At 49.3% G+C, this 11,952-nt stretch overlaps 1 protein-coding gene across 1 annotated transcript; it reads left to right on the top strand.

Moving 5' to 3' along the window:
• Positions 1 to 739: 739 nt before the first annotated feature.
• si:ch211-243g18.2 (uncharacterized protein LOC559906 homolog) lies at positions 740 to 11,125 on the top strand. The gene is made up of 8 exons (XM_055659890.1): positions 740 to 1,201; positions 3,468 to 3,550; positions 4,443 to 4,599; positions 5,314 to 5,478; positions 7,157 to 7,282; positions 9,046 to 9,263; positions 10,102 to 10,142; positions 10,758 to 11,125. The coding sequence occupies exons 1-8, from the start codon at positions 821 to 823 to the stop codon at positions 10,868 to 10,870; spliced, it is 1,284 nt and encodes a 427-aa protein (XP_055515865.1). The 5' UTR covers positions 740 to 820; the 3' UTR covers positions 10,871 to 11,125.
• Positions 11,126 to 11,952: the final 827 nt, after the last annotated feature.

Raw genomic sequence — 11,952 nt, 5'->3', positions numbered from 1 at the left:
ATCGCGTTTGCGGAATCAAAACATTATCTGGGAAAAAAACAAGGAACTGCAGATGCTGGTTTAGACCAGGGAAAAGACACAAAATGCTGAAGTAACAGCGGGGCAGGCAGCATCTGTGGAGAAATGTGAATGGGGCGACGTTTCTGGTCGGGACCGTTCTTCAGAGTGAAAGTTGATGGTGGGGTGTTTTATCGCCTCCAACTCTTTTCCCTCTCCTCCCCTCTCCCCTCGCTCTCAATCTGAAGAAGGGTCCCAAACTCCCCACCAGCAAAGTCACCCATCCCTATTTCTCCAGAGATGTTGCCTGACCAGCTGAGTTACTCCAGCACTTTGTGTCTATCTTTGGTATAAACCAGCACCTGCAGCTACTTGTTTCTGCAGCATCTCTGGAGAACACGGATAGGTAAATTTCGGGTCGAGACCCTTCTTCAGATGGATTGAAGGGACCAGACGCGAAATTCACCTGCCCACGTTCTCCAGAGATGCTGCCTTTGACCCGCTGAGTGACTCCAGCACTGTGTGCGTTTTTTGTTTCGTAGAGCAGCGAGCGCAGTTCCTTGTAATTGGGATTAGTTTAATGTTGATGCCAGCGTGAATAATTGCAGATTAATTGAATACGGTGGAATGTGACAGGGTGGGGTTGTAGCCCCGGTGGGCAGGGCAGGGCAGTGTCTACGGCCCGAGGAATGGGGCGTGTGAGTAGCCAGTCGTGGGTGGGTCTATGCGTCCTCCGCTATATATATAGCGTGCCGCACCTAGCCCACAGCACAGTCCACCTGTTCTGCTTCACCCCCGCCGTAGCCTACAGCCCGAGTTGACCATGCCGAGCATCAACAGCACCCTCTCGACCCGCCGCAGCACCCACCGTGGCCCGAACGCATTCTCCAGCCTCTCGGTCCAGAGCGGCTCCTGGAACCGCCTGTCCACCGCTCGCCGTTCGCTGGCGCTGGGCTCCGGTGTCGGCCTCAGCTCGGCCGCCGGCCTCCTCATGTCCGGGGAGGCGGGCAGCAGGATCGGCCAGGAGAAGATGGCCATGCAAGGGCTGAACGAGCGGCTGGCCCGTTACCTGGAGAAAGTGAACTCGCTGGAGAGCAGCAACCGGGAGCTGGAGCTACAGATCAGCGCGCTGATGGAGGAGAGGAAACCCGTCGAGAGGAACATCAAACCCATGTTGACGCAGGCTCACATCCTCAACAAACAGGTACCCAACTCCACCCTTTTCCCCACTCCACCCCTCCCCCCTCAAATATCTCCCCACAACCTCACATCCCACCTCCTCCATATCCCACTCGGACCCCTCCCAACCCACCACTAGATATACCCCCAACCCGCCCGAAACCTCCCCAAGAATCTTACACCCCTCAATCTCTTCCATTTCTCGCTCGAACCCCTCCCCCATCTATCCAAACCTCACCCCTCCCAATCCGCCCCGAGTCTCCCCCAGAACCTCGCATCTCACACTCTGCGCAAAGCGTTGCCAAAGCTTCTCGCCTCCCAAACTTCTCTTAAACTCCCCAGAACCTCACGTCCCACAATTTCCTCCAAATCTCACCCAAACCTCACAACTCCAACTACCACATCTAATTTCACTCCACCCCCCCCCCCACAAATTATCACACCTCTTAATCCCCTCTAGATGTCGCACTTCCCCAACCCTCCCAAAAATCCCACTCTCCCACTGTCCAATCTCCCGAAGCTCCACACTACCTCCCCCCGCCTCGTATCCCATCCCAACCCACTCGCCAACCCTCGCATCTTCTAATCTCATTAAATTCCTCCTGCCAATGCCCCCCCCCATCCCCATCCAACACCCTATTCACGTCCTTATCCCCAACCAAATTTCACTGAACCTTAATTGGTACATGACCATTAAATTGAATCATGAACCAACCCCAAAGTCTTCTCAAATGTCCCCTAAAACGTCACAGGCACCCCAGCCCCGCACCCCCCCCCCCCCCCATATCTCCCCACTCTCCTCCCCCATCTCATTTATCCCCAACCCTTGCTCCGATCTCCCACGCTCCTCAAATCCATTACAGACCCTCCCCACTCCCCCCCCAGCCCAACATCCCACCCATCTTAATCTCCAACCCTGGTCCCAAACTCTCACGCTTCCTACCCCCCGGATACCTCCCAATCCCTTGCACCGCCCCACGGCTCTCCCAGCCCAGCATCCCACTCGCATCCCATCCTATCCATTCCCCCTAAACCCCGGCTACCATCTCGCTCGGGGTCCGCGTAAACCTGACCATTGCACCTCCCAGCCACACTCGTAGCTCCCCTTCCCACAATAGACCCGTCTCCTTGTTGCTCATCGGGCGCCCCCAGATTTCAATTGGTATTTGCTGGAACTAGATGTTGGTCGGCGTCTAATTCCACCCTCGCCCACACTTGTGGTCCGGGTGGGAGATATCAGTGGGTTGAGACTTCTAGTGGCGCGACGGTAGAGGGTCGCTCGCCAAGCGGTTTACTCTTTTCATGCTCCGTTTTTGTACAACGTCAATATTTTCCCACTCCCGACCTGGGTTATTGTATCCCCCCCCTTCCCCCCCCCCTCTTGTTAAATGCAAAGGAAATCAGGTTTAGCACTGGAGTGGGGTTCGTCGAACCGATGGTGATATGCCTGAGAGGATTGGGTTCCCACTCACCTGCTCGCCGGATGACCCCAGGGAGGGGTGAGGGACGGGTCCAAGAGTTGCCTCACCTCACATTCACACTCTCTCTCTCTCTCACACCTCACCTTCCCCGTCCCCACCTTTCTTTCTTCCCCACCCCTCACCCCCCCCCCACTCCCTTCCTATCCCCACCCCCACCATTCCCTACCCCTCACCCTCTCGCTTCCCACCCCCTCCCCCACCTCTCACCTCTCTCTCTCACCCTCACCCTCCCCCTCCCCACCCCTCACCCTCCCCCCTCACGACTCCCCCTCTCCCCACCCCCCCACCCCTCCCCCCCCCCCCGCACCCATTTCCCCCCCACCCCTGGAGAGGGTCAGGGGTGGGAAGATGTGACTGGTGATGGGATCATAGATAGAATTTATTTGCCACACAACCAGGGTCGGTGGAATTTGGGTTGTCATCGTGTTGAAAGTGGTGGAAATGTTGGTGAAACTGGTGGTGGGACCACGTTGAATCCACCGAGCATTTGCCCCACCCTTACCCCCTTCCACCATCCTCCTCCCCCCCCCCCCCCCCCCCCACCCCCACTTCAGCATCCAGTCTGAAGAAAGGTCCTGACTAGAACCGTTGCCTGTCCACACCCCCCCCCCCCCCCCCCCCCCATCCCCTCCCCCCCCCCACAGTTGCTGCCTGACCCACAGAGCTCCTCCAGTCGATCCCCATTGTTCTGCAACAATACAACACCAGCTGATCTGACAGCAGCTTTAATGAAAACTTAACCATCCCTTCACAAGCGGGCTGTTGTTTCGATGTCTCGTTTAACCGAATGTTCCTGCCGTTGGTTTTTAGATTGAGGACCTCACCATGGGCAATGCTGCCATCATGCTGCAGATAGACAACGCCAGGCTGAGCGCAGAGGACTTCAAGATGAAGTTTGTACCATTAGTTGTTGATCATCTTTTCCTTTAGAGTTGAAGTAAAGTAGAAAATGTCTAGCAGGTCGGGCAGCATCTTCTGTCTGTTACTCACTCGTACATGCAGACATTGTCGGCGCTTATCACCCATTCCACGCTCATTGAACTGAACAGCGGCTGGAAGGCAACTCCACTCGTAAGGGTGGGAGCATGGGAACAGGCCCCTTCGGCCCAACTCAGCCATGCAGACCAGGCTTTATAACTGAGCCGGCCCAAGCTGCTTGTGTTTGGCCCGTATCCCTCTATACCTTTCCTCAATGTCTTTTTAAAGTCTCCATTGTAGTCTCCTCTATTGGCAACTCGTTCCATACATGTGCCACCCTCCTCGCAAAGATATTGCCTCTCAGATGTATTTTAACTTTCCCCTTTCACCTTAAATCTACTGTTCCTCTCTAGTTCATGGTATTGAGGATGCTTGCATTATCTTCAATAATCCAGATTTACTTAATTGCGTGAATTCTGAATGGTTTAACCACCAGACTACCACGCCCCAGAGTTCCAGTACACATGGCGGTCTACTCTTTTCAACCCTGAAACTAAGTTGAGTTAGCGGAATGATAGCCATCCATTATGTGTTGATGTATATATGTGTAGGAAGGAGCAGCAGATGCTGGTTTAAACCGAAAATAGACACAAAATGCTGGAGTAACTTAGCGGGTCGGGCAGCATCTTTGGAGAGAAGGAGTGAGTGAGGTTTCGGGTCGAGACCCTTCGTTGATATATGCACTGGCCCCAGATATGCAATGTGGGGGAGAGATTGGTTGGGTTTGATTTTGTTTTCTGACTCTGGACAGTGTTGTTTTCCTCACTGGAAAGTTGTCTGGACATTATCCTATCTGTCTTGTTCCAGGCTGGACTCTGAAGCACTTGTCCGTCAAGCTGTGGAGAATGACATCGACCGTCTGAGACAGGTTCAGGAGGAATACGCGGTGAACGCATCCTCGCTGTGCAGCGAGACTGACCTGTTGACCGAAGAAATCCTCTTCCTGAAGAAGAACCATGGAGAGGTGAGCTCAGCCACTGAACACCGGATAAACACAGACACAAAGTGCTGGAGTATCTCAGCGGGTCGGGCAGCATCGCTGGAGAACATGGATGGGCGACATTTCGGGGTGGGGCCCTATTCATGAGGGTACCGAGCCAAACCGTTGCCTATCCCCGAGGGTCCCGACCAGAAACATCACCTATCCATGTGCTCCAGAGATGCTGCCTGACCTGTGGAGTAAATCCAGTACTTTGTGCCTTTTTTTGTGAACCTGCACCTGCAGTTCCTCATGTGTAGATTCTGATCCACTATTGTTGTTCACTCATAGACTGTGGACTGTAGGGCTTGTTTCAATGCTGTATCTCTATATCTGATATGGAATGAATCCTCAGTCTCCACGCCTGCTGTGTTTCTGCTGAATTTCTACTACCTTATGTTATGGACATTAGTTTGAGAGCGCTCCATCTTGTACATTGTCACCTGCAGACAAGATCATGTGGTCAACAATGAGTAAAGAGGGATACTAAGAGGGAAGGCTGGAAAGAGGGGCTCTGAGTAGAATGGGGAATCCCAACAAGAGGAGCGCATGTCTGAAGAAAGTTCCTGACCCGAAACGTGGTCTCGCCATTTCCCTCCGCCAATGCCGCCCGACCCGCTGAGTCCCTGCATCTGTTTGTTTTTTGTTGTTGCTTTGCTCATGTTGTTCAACTGATCAGACCGTGTTGTTGTGTGGCAGGAATTGAGTGGCCTCAAAGCACATCTTAAGAACGAGAGGATTTCTGTGAATGTGTCATCGTGCGAGGATGCCGATATCACTGACGCCGTGGCCAAGGTCAGGGCACAATATGAAGGTCTGATGAAGAAAAACAAAGCTGAAGCCCAGTCCTGGTACGAGTCTCAGGTAAGGAATCTCAAAGGTCTCGCTGCCATTTGAACCATTAACACCCAATGCCTCGTAGCGCTAGAGTCCCAGGTTCGATCCTGACCTCGGGTCCTAGCTCTGATTCGCCCATTATCCCCGGGACTGGATTATAGGAAAGCCAACGTCTTTCGTGGAGCATGTCTTCGGACTTTAGGAAGTCTTAGATCCTTATTCCTTCAGGCGCTAAAGGAATAAAGAATGATCTTATAGAGGTTTAGAATGGAATAGAAGGGGAATGAGGGGAATAGAAGGAAAATCGTGGTTGTCACAGTGGCGCAGTGGGTAGAGCAGCTGCCTCACAGGGCAAGAGGCCCGGGTTCAATCCCGGTCTCGGGAGGCTGTCTGTGTGGAGTTTGCACGTTCTCCCTGTGCCCGCGTAGGTTTCCTCCGGTTTCCTCCCACACCCCAATGATATGTGGGATTGCAAGTTAATTGGCCCTCTGTAAATTACCCCTAGTGTGTCGGGAGTGGGTGAGAAAGTGGGATAACATAGAACTAGTGTGAACGGGTAATTGACAGTCAGCATGGCCCAGGTGGGCCGAAGGGCCTGTTTCCATGCTGTATCTCTAAATAGCACCTGAGACTTCCATCTTCACCTTATGGTATTCTCCATTTCAAATGCTAGATTGGTATTTGTTTATTATTGTCACTTGCTCCAAGATACTTTTTTTTTTGCCTGTTATCCAGTCAAGTTATACCATACATGAGTATAATCAACCCATACACAAGTACAACAGGTACTGCAAACAGAAAAATAACAGAGTATAGAGCATATAATTAGAGCATTGCAGTTTTAGTTATGGAGAAAGTGCAGTTGAAAAGAAAAGGGCAAACCTGCATTGGGGTAGGTTGGAAGATCGGGACATGAACCTATATTATGGGAGGACCGTTCAATGTCTGATGAAAGCAGGGAAGACGTTGTTCCTTATTCTGGGATAGTGCAGTGATATACATTTAATTCTAAGTCTGAATGGATATTTCTAAGGTCCACCATCCATCTTCTGGCAACTGATGGTCCGGCATCTCCGTTAGTCTGGACAAAGTTTTAAGAGCGCACTTGAAATCTCCCCCGGTAGTCCCCCCCCCGAAAATGTAGCGCCTCAGCCGGGTAAGGTGGCCGATCTCAACCTCATCAGGACTTCTGCACCAATCTGCGGGTCGAATTTACCCCCCCCCCCCCCCCCCCCCCCGCGGCAGATCCGTTCCTGTAGCCGACTTCCGTGGGCAAGTCTGCGGGCCGGTATGCCAGCCCGTCGGCAGCCTTGGTGGGTTGTTCCAGCCCGTTGGACATCTCTCGGAGACTGTGACCTCCGGCAAATCAGATATTCCAGAAAGCCTCTGGAACCAATGGTGCACCTGTAGAGTAACGACTCTTTTGCACTGAGGCTGGATAAAATGTACTGTATAAAAACAAAACATAAAATAGACGTGGTGAAAGTAAGAGTGTCGTGAACTGTTTCATTCCCACAAATGACTCAATGTTTGACTAAGGATTTGCCTGTCGTAGATAGGGTTACCGATGAGAACCGCACACACATACAGGCATATTGTAACTTTTCCAAATGTAATTGCATGCTTGGAGTGTTGTTACACCGGTCTCTGGTCATAATATGTCAGCTTTCACCAGAATTTTAACGTGTCTCTGTTCACATCACAGCTGCAAGTTGTAAATAATCAAGTCCAGCTCAACACAAAGGAACTTGACAGTTTCAAAGCTGAGTGCAACATGAAACGGCAGACGATGCAAGGTCTGGAGGTTGAGCTGGAAACTCTGAAGTCACAGGTAAGGTCCACAGCATTAACATCAGGGTCGGGGTCCACCGGCTCCGTAAAATGGCGCAAGCGAGGAGAGGAAATGTTGGGAGAGGAATCTGAAGTAGCGAATATTCCGAGGATCACAATTCTCTGAGGGGGGGGAAATAGAAACATGGAAACATAGAAAATAGGTGCAGGAGTAGGCCATCTGGCCCTTCGAACATTCAATATGATCGTGGCTGATCATCCAACTCGGTATCCTGTACCTGCCTTCTCTCCATACCCCCTGATCCCTTTAGCCACAAGGGCCACATCTAACTCCCTCTTAAATATAGCCAATGAACTGGCCTCAACTACCTTCTGTGGGCACATCGAGCTATGCATCATGGAAACAGGCCCTTCGGCCCATCTTGTCCATGCTGGCCAAGTTGCTTAATGTAGCTTGTCCCAACCTGCCTGGCCCACATCCCTCAATCGTTCCAATCCGTGTACCTCTCCAAAGGTCTTTTAAATGTTGTTATTGCACCCACCCCTATCATTTCCTCTGGCAGTTCGTTCCATATGCGCACCACCCTCCATGTGAAAAGTTGCCCCTCAGGCCTGTTTTAAATCTATCCCATCTAACCCTAAACTGATGCCCCCTGATTTTCGACTCCAACTCCACCCCATCTCCCCCCTCACCTACTTCATTTGTCTATTTACCAACATCCTCCTCTCACTTCATTCCCATCCACTCACCACCCTCCTCACTCGGCTCCAATCTTCCTTTCCTGTCAGATTCCAGAATCCATAATGTTTTGCTGCCCAACCCCTATCGCCATCTCCACCCTTCCCTCTCCCACCTGTCTTTCCCTTGCCCACCCTCTCCCCGCCTTTTCCCACCTGCTATTTTCCCTCTACTCTTCCATTCTAGAGAAGGGACTCGACCCGAAACTCTTTCCCTCCGCAGAAGCTGGCTGACCAGCTGAGTTCCTCCAGCAGCTCTTCGTTTTTGTCACGGCTCCAGCCCTGACGCCGTTTTAACATTCTCCCTGAGACCGTACAAGATTTCATCCGAATCCTCTATTGTCTCTTCCCCCTACGTACCAAAAAAAGCTGCTGCAAATTGCCTCTTTGTGTCCGTGACTGGTGGAATCTGGGGCGATCTGAGAATAAAATGGGCTTAGTGTAGAGTTGGAGTAAATGGGTGCTTGCATTCAAGTTTTGATTTTCTCTGAAAGGAAACATTAGTTAAAATATTCATGTCAGTTTCAGTTTATTGTCACGTGCACAAGTACAGATACAGATACAACAAAAATCTTCCTTGCAGCAGCATCACAAACACATAGATTCAGACAACACACAACAAACACAAACAATACATAATGTACAAGTAAATTCCATACGATTTCACAATCTGAAAATTTCACAATCTCAAATTGGTCTTGGTGTCTTAGAGTGATACGGTGTGGAAACAGACCCTTCAGCCCAACTTGCCCACACCGACCAACATGTCCCAGCTATACTAGCCCCACCACCCTGCGTTTGGTCCATATCCCTCCAAACCTGGCCTATCCATGTACCTGTCTAACTGTTTCTTAAATGTTGGGATAGTCCCTGTCTTAATGACCTCCTCTGGCAGTTTATATGCATTTTATTAAACTTCTAACTTTTTAAAGTACTGGCACGCACAGTCACAAATTGCATTGGACTTTCTTATCTGGAAATATAGTTCTCGTCTCGCACAATGGTCTAGTGTGGGGAATTGTAATTTGGAAAACAAATTGGAGATTCTTCTGTTAATTTGTACAGGTCATCGGACTGGAAAACATATTGGGAGAGACTGAGAGCAGAAATGCCGATGAGCTCCGTAAGATGCAGTTAACCATCTCCCAAAAGGAAATGCAGTTGATTGAATTACGGGATGAAATGCACAGGAGTAAAGAAAACTACGATGATCTTTTAAAAATCAAGCAAACTCTGGAAGCAGAAATTGCTGAGTACAGGCGTCTACTCAATGGCAACTTGAGGTAAGAGAGCCAAGAATGTTTAATTGTCATCTAAGCCCCCAATCGGAACAATTGCAATAGTATTAAAGTAAACACAACACTCCAAAGATGTACATGCTTATAGGTTAATTGGCTCGGTATCATTGTAAATTGTCCCTAGTGCATGTAAGAGAGTGTCGGCATGGACTCGATGGGCCGAAGGGCCTGTTTCCACACTGTGTCTCTGAAACTAAACTATCTGTATCTCTAAACTCAACTAAATTAAACTACTGTGTTGTCCAGGACAAGACCCCAATGTTATAGAAGGGGTCTTGCATTGTAACATTATGGGGGTAAATGGGAAGCAAAGTCACATGGATGCAACGCAATGTGACAGGAGCTGACGGGAATATGGGAAGAATGGGATTGGTTCAACCACTGGGACATTGATGGATGGCATAGACTCAGCGGGCCGAAGGGCCTCTTTACCAGCTGCATCAGTCTGATTCTATGACCAATGCAGTCTAATAAATACTACATGTATGAGGATCATTGAATCAAGGTGTCATTGTTTAACTGTGCAACTCGGCTGTGACAATCACAGCCCCATGGGACAAGCATAGATGGGGCATTGTGGTCAGCATGGAGAGTTGGGTTGAAGGCCCTCTTCCTGTGCTATATGTCTCTAATTTATAAAGACCTTGGTTAAAATGGCCCCCAGATAAAACTGCGGAGTGTGAAGAAGGTTCCCGACCAGAAATGGCACCTATCCATTTTCTCCACAGATGCTGCCTGACCTGTTGAGTTACTCCAACATTGTGTGTGTGTCTATGCAAAGCGTCAATATTTGGTTTTAACATTGTCATTATTATCATTACAGTGTAATGCCAGCACCACCCCCACGGACTCCAACCCCTCCTCGTAAGTATATTTGCACAGAAGCTCTTTTACATTCCGCATGTCCTGTCTTTCCCTTTGTACACCTCGATAAGATCGCCCCTCAGCCTCCAGCAGTTCCAAGGAGTAAAGTCCTAGCCTGCCGTTCACCATCACTGTGCGGTCAGCTTTTGTACCCACACTTTGCCCCCCACAAACACCCACCTCTCGGGCTCCATGGGTGCACCAAATTTCAAAGGAGCAATCTTAGCTCGGAGGAACAGCACGGAAACAGGCCCTTCAACACACCGATTCCACGCCAACTATTGATCACCCGTTCACACTAGTTCTATCTTATCCCATTCTCTCATCCACTCCCGACGCACTAGGGGTAATTTACAAAGGCTAATTAACGTTAAAACCTGCCCGACTTTGGATGTGGGTGGAAAAACTGGGGTGACAGGGAGAACATGCAAACTCCACACAGACAGCACCCAAGGTCAGCATCAAACCCGGGTCTCTGGTGCATCGGGGCAGCAGCTCTACCAGCTGCGCCACCGTGCTGCGCAAGTAGATAATTAAATCCTGGTACTTTTTTGATCTAAACTGCAAGATTTAAAAAATTCATCTTTAACCTTATCCTCGTATCTCACTTGACAGCTGAGGTCACAACAAGGAAGACAATCAAAGTCATCACGACAACACTGGTTGATGGCAAGGTTGTGGATGAATCAAGTGAGGTTTCAGAATACAGTGAAGAGCAGCAAATGTGAGCAGTGCAATGCAATGCCCACGATGGAACAAACTCTGGCTTTGTGAAATAATATGCATCAATCGTGTATTGGGTTGTAATGGCTTCAAGCAGTGAACCACTATCATAGACTTTATATAAGGTGGTTGAACCTTCGACACTATTCACTCTATGCAATGGCTTAACTTTCAATAAATCTTGTCTGTTACAATTTTGTTTCTCTCATGCCGATCTGTCGCAGAACATCAATGCTAATAAAACTGGAATTGGTTTATTATTGGCCCTTGTACCGATATATTGAAAAGGTTTCTTTGCATGCTATCCAGTCAAATCAAATCATACACTCAAGCCCTACACATTCAGCAGGTAATGCAAAGCCAAACATATCAGAGAATATAGTGTTACAGCACATTGCATAACATTTACAGAGGAAAAAGTCCAGTGTCCGCAATGAGGTAGGTTGGAAGATTAAGACAACACGTCAAGAGAGAGCTAGATAGGGCTCTTAAAAAATAGCGGAGTCAGGGGATATGGGGAGAAGGCAGGAATGGGGTACTGATTGGGGATGATCAGTCATGATCATATTGAATGGCGGTGCTGACTCAAATGGCCTACTGCTGCACCTATTGTCTACACCCTAGTTTATGAGAGGGCCATTCAGATGACTGATAACAGTTGGGAAGAAGCATTTATTTGACAGACACAAAAAGAAGGGTCTTGACCTGAAAGGTCACCCATTCTGTCTCTCCAGGGATGCTGCTTGTCCCGCTGAGTTACTCCAGCTTTTTGTGTCTATCTTCGGTTGAAACCAGCATCTGCAGTTCCTTCTTACACTTTTTGTCTGCTCCACTGTAAAAAATTCTCAGTGAAGAGGTTTTTCCTGAGTCTGGTGGTATGCACTTTAAAACATTTGTGTCTTCTGCCCAAAGGGAACTCGGGCATAGACTATGAGGACTGTCTTGCCATTAAGTCCACATCCACGAGTTTCACAATGCTTACACAATAACCTGTTTGTGGGCAGATAATGTTCTTTAGCCGAGTACATATTTCAAACAATCTTATCTTTATGTAACATCTTCAATATGGCAAAATGTCTAAATATTG

The sequence above is a fragment of the Leucoraja erinacea genome, chromosome 31 (genome assembly GCF_028641065.1).
Source record: "Leucoraja erinacea ecotype New England chromosome 31, Leri_hhj_1, whole genome shotgun sequence".
NCBI classification, from domain to species: domain Eukaryota; kingdom Metazoa; phylum Chordata; class Chondrichthyes; order Rajiformes; family Rajidae; genus Leucoraja; species Leucoraja erinaceus.
This window is presented reverse-complemented; position numbering and strand designations above follow the sequence as displayed.

Excerpts from the sequence above, each read along its gene's own strand:
- si:ch211-243g18.2 (XM_055659890.1), top strand. The coding sequence starts at position 821 with ATGCCGAGCATCAACAGCACCCTCTCGACCCGCCGCAGCACCCACCGT. Across the intron at positions 4,600-5,313 it reads TGAAGAAGAACCATGGAGAG|GAATTGAGTGGCCTCAAAGC; the intron begins GTGAGCTCAGCC and ends GTTGTGTGGCAG. Across the intron at positions 9,264-10,101 it reads CTACTCAATGGCAACTTGAG|TGTAATGCCAGCACCACCCC; the intron begins GTAAGAGAGCCA and ends TTATCATTACAG.